Below are 17,365 nucleotides of genomic sequence, written 5' to 3'. Positions count from 1 at the left end.
AAAAGATAAGTAAGTAGCATTTGATATTTTATGCCATAAATAGGGTCTCTATATTTTTCCAGAAATTGGAATAGCAGCCTAGGCTCACAGCAGTGATACCTAGTAAAAACTCTCAAGTGGCAGGATTAATCCTCTATATTTTAATGATGGTGGTGTTTCTACTGTAAATTGCAAGGTGAAGGAAAAAATAAACAAAATTCTCTTTCTTAATTCTCTTCTGGGCATTTATAGACTTAGCTTGGAAAGACTATCTCATACTTTCAAAATACAGTGCAGTGACATAAATGTAAACAGGACATCACAAAATTAGGGTAGAAAAAAAAGACCTTTAAGAGTTAGTGTGAAGGAATTCTAGTTGCTTTAGGACATTGAATTTTACCCTTACTTCTTTCTTCTGTGTTTTGGTCCTTAATTGAAACTATGAGATGTGTTCTCTAACAAATCCTAAGTTCTGCAGCATCATTGGCACATACAGATAGAATGATTGATAGCTAGATAGATAAGCAGGCAGATACATAAATAAACAGACACCCTGATAGATATTACAGGTTTGAATTTTCTAAATATATACACCAATCATCATACACTTCTCAGTGGAGATACTATCCAAACTTTTCTTCAATTTACTTATATTTTCCATTCGGTAACAAGTCTTAATCTAATGCATCCAGTGAGCTTACTACTCCATGGACATATCAGGCTCAGATAACCTAAAGAACACTTCTTTGTAGCAGTAGCGTGCCTGGGAAACTAAGAGCCTGTCTATACTAAAAGTAGCTTTAACATCTCAAAACGCTGTGTTCACTTTCCATTCCCTTTGTGATTTTATACATCCTGATCATTCTGTGCCTGGAGTCTCAAGGCCTGCCATTCCGATCTGAGGAGTCGGTCCCAGGGGGAGTGTTGGAGACATTCAGTCAGCTTTGGTGTAGGGAAAACACAGCTGCCAACATTCAAAGGAGTGATCTGGAGTGACAATGATTATTTTCCTGGTACATCTGTCCAGGAAACTCAAGGTAACTTATGAGACTTTCCAAGAGTTTCTGCAAAGAGCAACAAATGCCTAATGGCTGCTTGTGGATCCCTTAGCACGTAAACTCCCAATCGCAGCAAAAAGCGTAGAGTCCAGGAAGATTTGAAGGCTCAGGACAGTTCTTTCATGGTTTTTTTTCTTCTTCCATTTATTCTCCAAACCTTGACCCTTACTTAGTTCCTTGTGCTGTTTTTACTTCTTGGAGTGGTATCTTATGAGCTCCTTCTTATTTGATTGAGTACAGAGAGGTTGAACTCTAAGGTAAAGTACCAGAAATGAACCAGAGAGAGGGAAGCTAGGAAAGCCACGCATGAGAGGAGAAGCAGGAGCTGGACTAAGAGGCAGCCTGTGTTGTTTGTCAAAAAAACCTTGCAAACGAGGAAAGTTCAGACTCTTGCCCTGGCTCTGCCACTGTGGGAAGGACTCTCAGTTCTTCCAGTTTCAACTTCATCATTGTAAAGTACTGTGACCAGAGCAGAGACTATAGTTCCCTCCCTTTTCTCTCTTACCTGTTTTTATTCTCAGATTGCATTAAACCAAGGTTCCCTTCTATTTAGAGGGGAAAAGTAGCCAATAAAGTATTCTTATTAATGTTCGAAAATAGTGCAATATATCTTTACCACTACAGTTGAGAAAACCTCTGTAAAACATTCTGGAATTAAAGGTGGCTGCTAATGTAGTCATTTGTTTCCAACTTTCAAATAATTAAGCCTTTTGACATTATTATTATTTGGGGGGCGGGGGTACCAGGAGTTGAATCCAGGGGTGCTTGGCCATTAAGCCATATCCCCACCCCTATTTATGTTTATATTTTGAAACAGGGTCTCTCTAAGTTGCTTAGGGCCTTGCTAAGTTTCTGAGGCTGACCTTGAACTTGCAGTCTTTCTGCCTCAGCCTACCAAGTCATGGGATTATAGGCATGCTCTGCCACCCCTGGCCTGATATTAACTTTTAAGTAGTCCTAACATGCTCATCTTTGTTTCTCTTTTTCTCTCTCCAATTTTCCCACCCTCAGGCTTACGAGAGGCCCCAGAAGCACTCAAGTCTCCATTATGACCCAGGCCTCCCGCAGGACTTCACCGGTGACACCTTAAAACCAAAGCACCAGCAAAAAAGCAGCAGCCAGAACCACATGGACTGGTCCACCAACTCTGACAGCGGACCCGCCACTCAGAATTGCTTCATCAGTCCAGACTCTGGCAGAGAAACTGCAAGCACCAGCAAGATCTCAGCTCTTGAACCCGTGGCTTCCTTTGCAAAGGCCCAGGGTAAGAAAGGCAGTGCAGGGAGCACGTGGAGTCAGTTGTCCAACAACAGCAAAGATCTGCTCTTGGGAGGTGTGGTTCCATCTCCAAGCAACCACAGCTCGCCGACCCCTCCTAGCAGCTCTGCCGAGTGCACTGGGCTCCAGTCCTTGGGGGATCAAGATGGAGGAGGTACAAAGGAGCCCCCAGAAGCACCTACAATAGGCAGCAAGAAAAAGTCCAGTAAAAAAGATGTGATAAGTCAAACCATACCAAACCCAGACCTGGATTGGGTCAAGAGTGCCCAGAAAGTATTTGAGAACACAGAAGGGAAAAGGGAGGGCTACTCTGCAGAGAATGGCCAAGAGGCATCACCAGCCAGGCAGAACGTGGGCTCCATCAGTAATCCTGAAAATGACTCCAGTCATGTCCGGATTACTATCCCTATCAAGGCACCCTCTCTAGATCCAACCAGCCATAAGAGGAAAAAGAGACAGTCCATTAAAGCAGTGGTAGAAAAGATCATCCCAGAGAAAACACTGGCTTCTGGAATTGCTATGAGTAGTGAAGTGGTTAACAGGATACTTTCCAACTCAGAGGGAAATAAGAAAGACCCCCGTGTCCCAAAGTTGAGTAAACTGATAGAGAATGAGTCCCCCTCAGTTGGCCTCGAGACTGGTGGAAATACTGAGAAAATTGTCCCAGGAGGTATGTCTAAGCAGCGGAAACCGCCCATGATCATGGCGCCCCCAATGTGCACCGATCACTCTCCATCAAGAAAGTTGCCAGATATCCAGCATCCAAAATTTGCTGCAAAACGGAGGTGGACCTGCAGCAAGCCAAAACCCACCAGCATGCTGCGAGAGGCAGTCATGGCCACCTCTGATAAACTGATGGTAGAACCCCCCTCTGCTTATCCCATCACCCCGTCCAGCCCTCTCTACACCAACACGGACAGTCTGACTGTGATTACTCCAGTCAAAAAGAAGCGGGGTCGACCAAAGAAGCAGCCTTTGCTCACGGTGGAGACGATTCACGAGGGCACTTCCACCAGCCCAGTCAGTCCCATCAGCAGAGAGTTTCCTGGCACCAAGAAAAGAAAGAGACGACGCAATTTAGCTAAGTTGGCCCAGCTAGTCCCGGGAGAGGACAAACCCATGAGTGAGATGAAGTTTCACAAAAAGGTTGGAAAGCTCGGTGTGTTGGATAAGAAGACCATCAAAACTATCAACAAGATGAAGACGCTCAAGAGGAAGAACATCTTGAACCAGATCTTGTCCTGTTCCAGCAGCATGGCTCTGAAGGCCAAAGCTCCCCCAGAGACCAGCCCTGGGGCAGCAGCCATCGAAAGCAAACTGGGCAAGCAGATTAATGTCAGCAAGAGGGGAACCATCTACATCGGCAAGAAGAGGGGCAGAAAGCCAAGGACGGAGCTGCCGCCCCCATCCGAAGAACCCAAAACAGCCATCAAACACCCCAGGCCTGTTTCTAGCCAGCCGGACGTTCCAGCCGTGCCTTCCAACTTTCAGTCCCTCGTGGCATCTTCACCAGCAGCTATGCACCCACTTTCAACCCAGTTAGGTGGGTCCAATGGCAACCTGAGCCCCGCCAGCACTGAAACCAGTTTTTCAGAGTTGAAAACTATGCCAAATCTCCAACCCATCAGTGCTCTTCCAACCAAAACCCAAAAGGGAATCCACAGTGGAACCTGGAAGCTGTCCCCACCCAGGCTGATGGCCAACTCCCCTTCACACCTCTGTGAGATCGGCTCACTGAAGGAAATAACGCTGTCCCCCGTGAGTGAGTCCCACAGCGAGGAGACGATCCCAAGCGACAGTGGCATCGGGACGGACAACAACAGCACATCTGACCAAGCGGAGAAGAGTTCAGAATCCCGACGGAGGTACTCTTTTGATTTCTGCTCCCTGGATAACCCGGAGGCCATCCCGTCCGACACCAGCACAAAGAACCGGCATGGCCACCGGCAGAAGCATCTCATCGTGGACACCTTCCTGGCCCACGAAAGCCTCAAGAAGCCAAAGCACAAGAGGAAACGGAAAAGCCTGCAAAACCGTGACGATCTCCAGTTTCTGGCCGAGCTGGAAGAGCTCATCACCAAATTCCAAGTGTTCAGGATCTCCCACCGGAGTTACACCTTTTACCACGAGAATCCATACCCCAGCATTTTTCGGATTAATTTTGATCACTATTACCCGGTGCCATATATCCAATATGACCCGTTGCTCTATCTTCGTAGGACTTCAGACTTGAAGTCAAAGAAGAAGCGTGGTAGGCCTGCAAAAACCAATGACACCATGACAAAGGTGCCTTTTTTACAAGGGTTCAGCTACCCTATTCCCAGTGGAAGTTACTATGCACCCTATGGATTGCCTTACACATCAATGCCTATGATGAACCTTGGTTACTACGGTCAGTACCCAGCTCCGCTGTACCTATCGCACACGCTGGGAGCAGCCTCCCCGTTCATAAGGCCAACAGTGCCACCACCTCAGTTCCACACAAGCTCCCACGTAAAGATGTCTGGGGCAGCTAAGCATAAAGCAAAGCATGGAGTACACCTGCAGGGACCCGTTGGCATGGGCCTCGGTGACATCCAGCCATCCCTGAACCCTCCCAAGGTGGGCAGCGCCACTCTGTCCAGCGGTCGGCTCCACAAGAGGAAACACAAACACAAGCATAAGCACAAGGAAGACCGGCTCCTGGGGACCCACGACAACCTGAGCGGTCTCTTCACAGGCAAAGCCACAGGCTTCTCCAGCCACCTCCTGAGTGAGCGGCTGAGCAGCGCAGACAAAGAGCTCCCGCTGGTGAGTGAGAAGAGCAAGCATAAGGAGAAACAGAAGCATCAGCACAGCGAAGCCGGCCACAAAGCCTCCAAGAACAGCTTTGAGGTGGACACCCTGTCTAACCTGTCGCTTTCTGATGCCCAGCATTGGACGCAGGCCAAGGACAAAAGCGACTTGAGCATCGAGTCTGTGGACTCGTGCGCTAAAAGGTACTCTGGCAGCAGCGGGGATGGCAGCAGCACAAGATCAGAGAGCCTGGACGTGTTCAGTGACATGACCCCTTCGAATGACAAGTGGGACAGTGACATGAGTGGGAGTAAAAGGAGGAGCTTTGAAGGCTTTGGGACGTACAGGGAAAAGGACATCCAGGCCTTCAAGATGAACCGCAAGGAGAGAAGTTCCTACGACTCCTCCATGTCTCCAGGTAAGGCTAAATTTCTCTTCAGCCTGGTACTCCCTAGATGTTGATTGCTGGGCTTGGGACTTTGGACACCATCTTTGGCAAGTTGGGTTCACTAATTTGCAAAGAGGTGGGAACTAAATGACAATGAATGTCCTCACACAGTTGAGCTTGTGCATTTCAAGCACTGTTTACTTGGTTTTCACTGTCTTTCCTCTGTCCTGGAGCCATTGCCTGGGAAACTGTGGACCCTGAGGCCACCCTCACTAGTTGCCTGAGCTACAGGCATACCTATTGCATTTATGCTTTTCATTAAAGGTGCTGTTTTTAGCTTCTTAGGTCCTGATCTGATGGCTAGTTTGGGAGGCTAATTATATAAAGCCTCCAAAACTCATTAGATATACCAACAAGATCCCAAGAATACCAAGGCTGGATGGGAATGAACATCTTAGTTTTGTGGCATGCTATCTCTAAAAGTCACACATCCAAAGTGTGACATCTCCTGCAAAGTCAATGGAAGTTGCCCCTAGTGCATCCTGAAGTCTAACTGATCAGGGAGTTTCAGCCTCAGGCCGTATTGTCTTTTCTTGATCCATGGGCATTCACAAAACTGCCCTCAGCAGACCCCCCAGAATGATACTTGGCTACATTCAGACACTTGCCATTTTCCTGCACTAAGGGAAAGGGGTCTGGCTGAAAGGTGCTTTCTGCCTTGACCACCCCCCAACACAACCTTACCACTGAATTGGGATTTTGTTCATTGACCTCAAACTGGAGTGTCATTGCTGCTAGAAAGACTCCACTCTTGTCAGTTGCAGGCAGGGTTTCTTTGCTAACCTCTCCACTGACACAGTTCCTTCCCTGCCAGAGAGCTTCATACTTTGGCAAAAGTATTTCAGCATCCCTGTCCATATATCACATACATGATAAGACTCTTATAGAATAACAGAGAGATATTTACTAGGAATACAGTGGAAATTTCTTTCCTGTGGGTTGCAGAAGCTAAAAGAATATTTTATGTTTCTTTTGCCCCAAGTAGTATAAGCCTGGTTTTAAAGAACTAATCATCCGTGATTAAGGTTTAGATACAGTGTCTCACCTCTGTGTATGATGCATACCCCTCACTCATTCTTTCTCTTCCCTGGGGAGTCCATAATTACTAAAGGTGAGAGCAGTCTATTTATGAGGAATGAAAGATATTTTCTAGGCCAGCAGATTTCAGGAAGAAATATGATTATGAGTTAGAAACCACTTAAATATTGCCCCAAATTGCTGCTAGCTTGTGAGTTGTTGTGATGGTAGATGTTCTCCTTGGTTAATGAAGAGACCAATTAGCAGTCATGCCTTCTGCATTGGCTGAAGGTGATAAATGGCCCACCCTTTGTGCATGCCCAAAGGTGGATCTGGTTCTGCCATTTCTCATTGACAGACATTGCTGAAAGGGCTTGGTTTTGTTCAGAACCCAGATTAAGCCCACCTGAGCAGGGGGCACTAGGTTAAGCTTGCACATGAGAGATACTGTTGATCCCTTTCAGTATGATGATTCACAGGATGTAAGCTAATCAGGGACAGAGAATGTTCTTATATTTGTATATTCTGGGAATTATTTAGCTAGAAAATAATGGTGATCGATCATTGCTAAGAATCTACAGGCAAGAATTCCAACTTTATAGACCCACGAAGCAAACCTCAGAGGACAAACCCAGCTGTTTTTGCACATTAAGTTTCTCAGCAGTCTTTCTAGAGTTTTCCCATGACCAGACAATTTTGCTGGATGCTGGTTGACTTCAAAAGTTCTCCAGCTGGGGTTCATCTCATCACATCACTGAGAGTATCTCCAAGGGAACCCATACTCTAATTGTACTGCTTCCCTTGTGTTGGCTCGTGACTTATTCAGAATTCTCCCTACCTCCTCTCCTGTTGTCTCATTTGATCTTCCGCCAGCCATAAGACGGAAAGAAACAGGCACCAGGACAATGTCATGAAAGAAATCTGGATTCTAAAAAATGGATAGTAAGCCCAGTTCTATTATGAACTCCCTGTGTGGCCTCAGGCATGGTTCCATTTCCTCAGGGTACTCTCTTACCATGTGTATGCAACTCAAGGGATACAAATAGACCTCTCTGTATAGTGCATTTTAGTCCTTGAAGCCTTTTCACATACCTATCTTCCTCACAATTTTCCTGTGCTCCTTACAAATACAGGTTCAGTACCCCATATCCACAATGCTTAGGACCAGAAGTGTTTTCTATGTGGAGTTTTGTTTTGGTTTGGTTTTTTGGAGATGTTAGTCAGTACATAATGAGATATCCTGAGGGTGAGGCCCAAGTCTAAACATGAAAATCATTTCTGTTTTCTATCCCCTTATACACATAGCCTAATGATAATTTCATATGGTATTTGCAATAATTTTGCCCAGAAAACAAAGTTTATTTGTGGTATGGAATTTTCATGTATTTTGGAAAATCACTTCAGAGTTTTGGATTTTGGAGCATTTCACAGTCTAGATGTTCAGATTATGGATGCTCAACTTGTACTTTTATTACATTATTGCATATCAAGACTTAGGTCCAAATAGATAAAGTCGCCTTCCCAGGTTCATAAAGCTGTACGTATTGATTCTAAGCAAGTCCAGGGCTTTACCCTGTGCCTTGAAGTTCAACCACATGTCACCCAGTTGGTTAAGAACAAGTCTAGAACACAGGTCCTGGTACCCAGCCTAGTGCTCCTCTGTGTCACCACTGCAGAATCCCATTCTTAACCAAAGGGGCTGGCAACAACATCATAGGATACTTGCAAAATGGAGGAAGTAAGGGAACGAGGCATGCTTTTATTCATTCCTCAGCCAAGGAAGAAAGAATCCTTATGTCCTAACCCTTTCTAAATACCAGCCTAGAAACATCTCCAGACTGGGCTTTCAACCTCTCTGCTGAAATCTAGTTCTCTGAGTTATCTTTACCATGTCTTTGAGCCGATCTTTGTGTTAGATCGTTCACTTTTCTGCAACATCTTAATGAATCACAATTGTTGGTTGCTTCCATGTCTGTATAACTTATGTCTGATGGCCCTGCTCATGTTGTCGACCATCTTACTGGGTCAGACCAGATTCCCCACCATTCCTCTCCCTTCTAAGCCTTGTCCTCTTCATTCCTATACCCCAAATGTCCCCTCTATTTCTGACATCCCAAAGCATCAGGGGAAAATGTCTTTAGCAGCACTTGGACCCCAATGTCAGTTTGTCACAACTTTCTGGAGCACATTCACCTTCTTTTGTGATATGCTCCCGAGAGGGAAGCAGTATGAAAAGAGGGAAGCTGAGGAGAAGAGGCCAAGGCTACTGGAGGCATGATGGGCTCTTCAGAGACGATATGAGTAGAGGTGGTGGATCAGCTCAATGATACTAAGGGTCATGATTGGAAATAAGCAGTGGCCACTTTTTCCTTCTCCCTTCTGAATTCATTTCCCCAGCATCTGAATGTCCTATTGCATGTGAGCTCTTCTCCTCTAAAATAGAAACGGCACAAATATCGATGTCATCCCTTAGCCTCTTGATGGGCATGTTTAGGAGCTGAGTAGAGAGGGAGCTCTGAGTGCTCCCCGAGATCAGAGCTGATGAAAGGCACCATATAGATGTGTGTCATTACCATTCTAGGGAGAGGAATTAGAGACCCCATTTAGCAGTGGCAGCAGTTGCACACTCCATTTCCTCTTCCCTGCTTGGAAAATCCTTCATTCTCTGTCCCCTGACCCAGCAGATGACTGCATTGTCTTTGTTACAACACACCTAGAGCTTACAAGTTGTACAGACTCCTGACCATTTTCTCCATATTTTGTTCCTTCTGCTTCTTTGTTTTAGAAGACAGGGGCTCTTTAACCCATTTTATAAATGCATACCATCTGCTAAATCTCCATTTATAAAAAAAAAAAAAAATACTTGTTTGGGGCCAAAACAATGGATAAAAAGTGAGATGGCACCATCTCATCATTGGAAGAAGCCTCATCAGCCTCATTCAAGCCTCTCTGTCACCAGGCATTGCCGTCTCTCACAATGCAGCAGATCCCCAGAAAAGCAAACCTGTCCAGAGTTGACAGCACATGGTCAGAATGATGTCATGTTCCCTCTAAGCTAAGTTCCCACAGGTAATAAAGAAGTCTCCAGTATGAGTGATGCTCTTCTGTTCAGGCTACTTGGAAACAGTCTTTGCATATTTTGACCTTATTATGCCAGGTACTGAGACAGCACAACTACTGCTGTTCAGGCTCCTATCAGATAATGGGAAAACAGCTAGACAATAAATTTGCATGTGTTACCTCTTAGCTCAATGCCATTGTTAGGCAAGGAAGCCATCCCTACTTCCCAAATGTCAAGTACTTGCCTCATGATGAATGGATGCTGAGAATTAATCCTGAGCTCACCTCGCAGATATCAGAATCCTGCCATGTAGGTAGCGGGGATCCCCTGAGCCTGGCCTGCTCCACCTCTTCTTGGGGCTTCTGTCTTGCCCTTTGCCAGCTCCTCTTATCAGCACTGTGGGGGATTTTGGAGGCAGCATCTGCTGTCACTCTGCAACAGAAAAAGGATGTCCAAGCCAAAGTAATACAAAAACCTCTTCCAAGCAGCCGTCCACAGAAGGGAATTAGCCACACGGAAGAAATGTCATGAAACCTATACAGAAGAAGCATACCAGGGAAGTTTTCTAAAAATGGAATAAAAGGAAGAAGAGGACTCCTGGGAGGAGAAAGTTAAAACCAGAAGACAAAAATAATAAATGCAAAGCTCATGAAGTGTAGTCTGTGTAACCGTCATCCAAGATAAAGTCTGCAGGAGGAGATGAAAGATTAATTAAGTAATGGCTGCTGCAGCTCAGGTGTGATTATGGGTACCTGTGCAAATCTTGTCTTCCACCCTAACAGGGTGAAAAACCTCTTTTTTAAAAAAAAAATGACTCTCCTCAATATCCCAATTGGGACTGTAACAGTAAAGTTGCTGACCAGACCTGATAATCTAGGATTCTAAAAGTCTTCAATTTATTGCAATGGAATTTAAATCTGAAAACACACACAAACACACTCAGAATAGACAATTAGGAAGAAAATGCCCAAGTTATTGGCCACATTGACCAAAAATAAATTGATGTTCAATGAAGGATTAGAATCCTGTGGACCACGTTTCAATTCATAGGACTCATCCCATTGGTCTTTGACTCCAGTCACTTTTAGGAATTTTATATCACCTTTTGGGAAGATGGGGGTCCTCCTGCCAACAAATTAGCCAGCTCCTCGTGCATGCTGAAACCACACTCAACATCTCAGAAATAAACAGGTTAGAGGCATTGCGTGGCGGTAGACAGAGCGCACTTGCACTCATATTTAGACTCAGAATTGAAAGAATGTTAATAATGTAGATAAACACCTCATTTTGCTGATGAGCATACTGAGGCTTAAGAAGGTCAAGTGACTCATTCAAAGTGACGTATCTAATTGGTCAAAAGGCTGAGACTGGGAAGCTTACCATCAGGGAGAATGGGGAAGAAAGAAGGAGAATAAAAGAAAAGAACAGAAAGGTGAGTCATGGGAGAGATGTTAAGCTATATGTTTTCTTTTTGCTGTGAGCAGTTGTAAAAGGTAAGCATCTCTTTGACAATAATCCGGTTTCCAGGCTACCTCAGGGGAACCATATTAGGGACTGGAAACGATCTTCATGGCCTCCGATGGAAGTCATTTTTTTTCCTTTCCTGTCTTAACAATTGCACATACTTATTTTATTGAGCCTCCTAAGGTTTCCTTTTGGAAACCAAGAATTAATCAAATTAAATGTTGTAACCCATAACTTTCTGGCAAGGAAGATTAAAAAAACAACCTAGACTCACAGCATCTTTTTTGCAACATTGACATCAGAAATCAAGCAGTTGCACCTTTGAAGCATGAAGCCTCTGGGTCATTTATCTTCCCACAGTTGGCAAATGTCCTCCTGTCCTGTTAGAAATTTTTATTTATGCCTTTGTGGGATTAGGGAATGATGTAGATTCAGGTGCGGGTACAGAGAGGTTATAATCCCCACAGACATGACTTCCATTTAACATGGGGCCCTTCCTGGCTGGAGAAATCAGTACAGTGTGCTTTCCAAAGGCTGGCCTGTCGCTGGGCAGAGATAAGGACAGCACTGTTGGAAGGAAACTCCAGAAAACCATCTCATCACACCACATGTGGACAAGTAACAAGACTGAATACTTGCTAGGATTGTGGTCTAGCCTTGAGCCCCTGTAGCACTTAATTCAAATTGACTCAATTCAAGAGAAAAATTTAAAAATTATTTATTCAGTGCCAAGAATGTATTATGGTGCAGTCCTGGGGAAAAATTTAGAATTGACAACTAATTCAATGTTTTTGTTGTCAAAGAAGGCACACAATCCACGATCCTCCATAGGGGAAGAAATCAGCTACTACTCATGATATTAGAAATAGATTAGAAGGGTTGTGAGTATATCACAGAGAAAAACTAGGCTGACCCAGTGATGGTGACCCAAAGCCATGCTTTCAGTAGAGGGGGAGGGATGGAACCAGGAGGTACTTCTTTATAGTAGTTGCCATCTGAGATGTGTCTAAAGGATAGAAGAGGCACCTATGGAAGGAAACTACAGAAAACCATGTCTTCACACCATACATGGACATGTAATAAGACTGGGTAATTGTAGTCTAGCCTTCATCCACTGGAACACTTTATGCAAATGGACTGAACAGAGTGGAGATGGTGGTGGAGACAATGGGAGGAGGGTGGGATGTACCACATAGAAATGGAGCCATGTAAACACAGGTATTTAGGGGGAGATATCCAAGGACTATTTGATTAATGGTATTTCATCCTGTCTTATTGAGGTTTAGATCTGCAGCTAGAGAATCAGGGAAAATGAGAATATTGTGGTCATAGTTTGAACGGTCTATTTCCTACATTCAGAGGATTGTTTAAGTAGGCAATCTTTTTAAGATGATAAAGTCATGAAATGACAACATTATATTTTGACTTTCTTTCCTGACCACTCACTCCCTGAAATCTGGATTGAACAAGTACCTGTCCCTGCACTCTTTCTGCTCTGTTGTAATTCTCCACTGTGGATGGCCTCCACCATGATGCCCTTTCTGCCCTTCCTGCCCCACCACCCCACCCCCAGATTATAAGTCTCTCAGAAGCATCATTATCGACCCAATGCCCACACAAAAGCATAATAATAAGGAATTGTTATTAATTCATCTCTTTCTCTCTCTAGCTAAGGATGGTTCCTATATGTTGGCCCTTGGCAACTGGGAGAGTCATGGCACATGAGTCAAATTATAGAAATCAGAGAGAGAATCTGGTTGGTACTGGAGGCAATGAGCTGTTAAGCCAGCAATAAAAAGTGCTGTACAGAGGTGGGGCTTTATCCAAGGAGAGAACCATAGGGGGTGAGGAAAGGGATGGAAGAGAGGACTCTGCCATTCACCTTAAGTGGAGAGGTATAGTAGAGGGAATCAGGAAAAACAAGAAAAGTGTTGCAGAGGGGTTGGGGTTATAGCTCAGTGGTAGAGAGCTTGCCTCGCAAGCATGGGGCCCTGGGTTTGATCCTCAGCACCACATAAAAATAAAGATACTGTGTCCATCTATAACTAAAAGAAAAATTAAAAAAAAAGAAAAATGTTTTAGAAATACTAGAAGAGAAGGGAAGGGTCAAAGAAGATTGAAGTAACATGATCAAGAGACCCAGAAGCTGCAGAGCTCATGAAGGATGAAAATATGAGTGAAAATATTGGCAGCCCTAAAGATAACCAAAATATTAAACATTATGTTTTGAGTGCCTTGGTGGCCTGAATGCCCAGTCCAGGTGGCAAGAAGTTGATGGATAAGTGGGTGATGAGAAGATGAAGGCAGCAGTACAGAAAGTAAGAGATCTGTTGTGCCTCTAGCAGTGCTCAGCTTCTAAGGAGACTGTTCCTGACTCAGCTCTTGACGAGAAGCAGAACTACTATTCTCAGTAGGTCTTAAGTCTGAGGCCCCCTAGTTTTGGAAGCATAAACCCAATGCCAGAGTCTCTTTTACTATTTCATTGCACGTCCTTATGACAAACATGCATCCAGAGGGTAAAGGTTATAATACTTGAGAAGAAGAAACAGATTCCAGGCCACATCCCCTTTTCCTGCCCATGTGGTAGGATTGTTTATCATGATACTGACTTTTTGTAAACTTCTGAAAACTCCTCTCTCTGGTACCATGGGTGTTGGCAATACCACTGTGAGTGTATGGAAGAATCACCCAAGTTATCACAAGTCTTTTTTTTTTTTTTTTTTGAGAGAGAGAGAGAGAGAATTTTTTTTAATATTTCTTTTTTAGTTTTCGGCGGACACAACATCTTTGTTTGTATGAGGTGCCGAGGATTGAACCGGGGCCGCACACATGCCAGGCGAGCGCTTGAGCCACATCCCCAGCTCTTATCACAAGTCTTAATAAAAGTATTTTCTCTGTGTATGTGTGTGTGTGTGTGTGTGTGTGTGTGTGTGTGTGTGTACGATACTGGATTGTTGATTTTCCAGAGCTCTTTACTTTTTTTTGTGGAATAATATATATTCATAAAAAGATTACACTTTAAAAATGATTTGGAGCTCTTTAGTTACTCAGTGCATAGCATACGACTGAGGAAATTAGGATGACCATAAAGAGAAGAAAAAGCACATACTTGAGGAGACACATAGAGAGTAAATGTAGAATGCTTACTTGGTGGTCAACAATATAGCTATAGGGATCCAGAATGATAAATAATAAGAATGTCCAGTGAAAGACAAAATCCTGGGGTGGAATATTGGAGAGGAGTCCCTAATGAAAGAATGAGTGAATATGGCAGGATGAGCCAAGATGACCAAAAGGGATGAAGATGCATTGGGGTAAAGGAAGGGACCTGGAGAAATCAGTACACTCTGCTACTGAAGGTAGCAGTTGAATGAGAATGGAATTTTTAAAGAGACATAGCTGTCATGATTGAATGAACACTGTGTCATGGAGGAAGGTCAGATGCATTGAAATTAAAGGGTGCTAAGTTTGATGGGTACTGAGCTTGGTGCTAGGTGCTGGGTGAAATACCTGGGTGAAGAAAGCAGGAGACACCCTGTCCTCAAGGACGTTCTAAAGCTATCAGGAGGCAAAAGGTAGATATAGACACATATATGAAGCAATTGAGAAAATAATGGAAGGCCACATATTCAATGACTAGAAATAAAAACCCATTCCATAAGAAAAAAGCTCATGGAATAATAAGATGCACTTAGTAAAAGCAAGTTGATGTTGGTCTTTGCAGTATGACAGAAAGATTCAAAACAAGTTGGGTAACAAGGAGGCATGTGGGTAGGGTAGGTGGATAGAATAGAGAGGCAAATCCCAAAGGAGCCTCTGCTGTGTTTCACCCATTCTTCCAAGGTGGGCTGGAGGAGGAGAAGGTGGGCCATAAATCAGTATGGAGATAGGGTTCACCTTGTTGATGCAGAATCTGGGGATATAAGGAGAAATCTGCCATGGAGGCTCAATCCCAGATAGCCCTTACACCTGAGCAGGGTGTTATGCATTTCAAATTGTGTTTCTCTACTTAAAATCCTATGAGGTCTGTAGATAGGCATTGCCTTCCTATTTAACAGACAAGAAAATCAAAATCCAAAGTTGATCAACCAGTTTGGGACAGAAAAAGCACTGGATCCCAGTTTTCCTAAATTTTCCCAGCATCACTCTCTTTTTCCCTCTATATTTCTTAAGTCTTTGACAAGGTCGATAGCATGACTCAGCTTCTGAGTTATCCCCCAAAAGAATGCTTGCCAGTGAATTAAATCATGGGCCCCAGAATAAGGCACTAGCTAATAGACAATTTAGTCTTTGCTAAAAATTGTTTTGACGTAAAGGCAGCTCTTTGGAGCCAAAATTATCCACTCACAGGATGTGGGGCTGATCCTGTGTGCAGAGCCATCTTCTCACCTGAAGAAACAGAGCTTATTGCAAGAGGGGAGTTTATTTTCAAGGTGGCGGGGTTATGTCAGTGCCTCTAATACTGGCCCATATCCTGCCTCGAACTCTGTCCTTGACTCTTGAGCTTGGATGTTGATCTTTTCTCCCTCCTGGTTCAGACCTTCAGACTCCAACTGGAATCTAAACTGTTGACTCTGCAGCTCTCAGGCCTTCAGACTACACCACTGACTCTCCTGGGTCTCCAGCTAACAGAATGCAGATCATGGGACTTCTTAGCTTCTGTAATCACAAGAGCCAGTACCTTATAATGAATCTCTATCATCTATCTATCACCTATCTGTGTATCTTATTAGTTTCAATTTTCTGAAGACCCTAAGACAGATTTTGGTGCAGGGAGTGGTTCTAGAGTAAGAATCAAGATGTTCAGTGCAATCTCCTAACATCAGAGAGTGACAGTAAGCAAGTAGGTACTCATCCAGTTGAATTGCACTACTTCTTCCTGTGCACTTTATTGGCCCTTTGCGCCTCCTTCTCTTCTCCCCACTAGTCTCTCTTTCCTCTGTTCAAATACCTACCTGCACAACTTAGGAGTGGGATAGACTGGGCTGGTGATGATGTCACCTTGGCCTAAGGGCAAGTTCTTAATGGGGCTTTGAAACCATCATGGAAGAGTGTATTGCACCAAAGTGAGCCAATATTGCTGTCACCATGCAGTCCACACAGGCTGCAGACCTGTTCCTGTAAAAATAAAAATGATGTATTTGAGGTCTGCATGATCCCATTTGGCTGTGAGTATTTATCAGGTTTCCTGGCCTCTTGCTTAAGGCTTCCGTTTCCCCTTCCCCGTTTATCTGAGGGACTCAGGGCCCTACTTCAGAAGTGCCAAGAGATCTTGGTTTCCAAGTATTGGCTCCCTCAGGTTTGTTCCCCTGGCAGAGCATGCCAGTTTCCCCTACACCGTGGAAATCACTAAGACCCCCAAAACACTTTATTCATTTGGACTGACCTTCCTCCAGGTCAGGATTGCAACTTCTTAGTCCTGAGCAATGCTTTTCGACTTCATTTTTCATTTTGATGATCCTTTTGACAATAATAACTCAGGGCCAAACGCTATTATATCCATCTCCTCCTTACACCTCTAACTAAATAAATATATTAATTATTGAAATGGAAAAAGGCAAATGTAGTCGTTTTTCAGAGGACACCAATGAAGGCGACCATAGGTAAATGAATAATTGATGCCAGTTGTAGAAATATCAATTCCTGTTGAATTGAGTCCAAAATTATCTGGCTTAAAAGACCCTTTGTTATCTACCCTAAGGGGTCTCACTTTGTTTTCTGATCATTTTCAGCTTACTCTGACTGTGAGCTCTGGTGAATCTCTCCCTTGTCCTACAGAAAATACCATAATTAACCCTTCATCTGAGTCTCCGATCACCACATTGCCTTCCTTCTTGTAATATGCCCTCTCCTTTTCCATCTGGCTTCCAAATTTTACCTTAACCTTAATTTGCTTAACCATTTTGGCATCTTCTTCTTGAATATCATTAGTATATTTCCTGTTATTTTAGTGCAAATTTATATGTGGCCTTGCATTGTTTATCTTTAACTTAACCCAGCCAAATCAAATTTGAATAGTGTGGAGCTCAGAACCATGCCTGCCAAACATCTCTGTAACTTGTTCAGTCCTAGAGATGGTGCTGAGTACAGACTTTTTTTTTTTGGTTTTTTTTGGTATCAAAAATAGATGCCGGCAGTACTTGACCATGGAGTCACATCTCTGGCCCTTTTATTAGGTCTTATTTAAAGACAGGTTTTTGCTAAGTTGCTTAGGGCATCACTAAATTCCTTAGACTGGCTTTGAACTTGTGATACTCCTGCTTTGGCTTCTGAGCTGCTGAGATT

General features: G+C 43.8%; 1 protein-coding gene across 4 annotated transcripts in view; it reads left to right on the top strand.

Annotated features, from left to right (window-relative positions):
- The window catches only part of Setbp1 (SET binding protein 1), a 352,676-nt gene that overhangs the window by 246,115 nt on the left and 89,196 nt on the right, over window positions 1-17,365 (top strand). For all 4 annotated transcript variants that reach the window (XM_048806301.1, XM_048806300.1, XM_048806302.1 and 1 more), the window contains exon 4: window positions 2,049-5,508. In XM_048806301.1, coding sequence (XP_048662258.1) covers window positions 2,049-5,508 — 3,460 coding nt within the window. The remainder of the gene's footprint in view (window positions 1-2,048; window positions 5,509-17,365) is intronic.

Source organism: Marmota marmota, unplaced genomic scaffold (genome assembly GCF_001458135.2).
Source record: "Marmota marmota marmota unplaced genomic scaffold, marMar, whole genome shotgun sequence".
Taxonomy (NCBI): Eukaryota; Metazoa; Chordata; class Mammalia; order Rodentia; family Sciuridae; genus Marmota; species Marmota marmota.
Note: the sequence above shows the minus strand (reverse complement) of the source record. Positions and strands in the feature narration are given on the sequence as shown.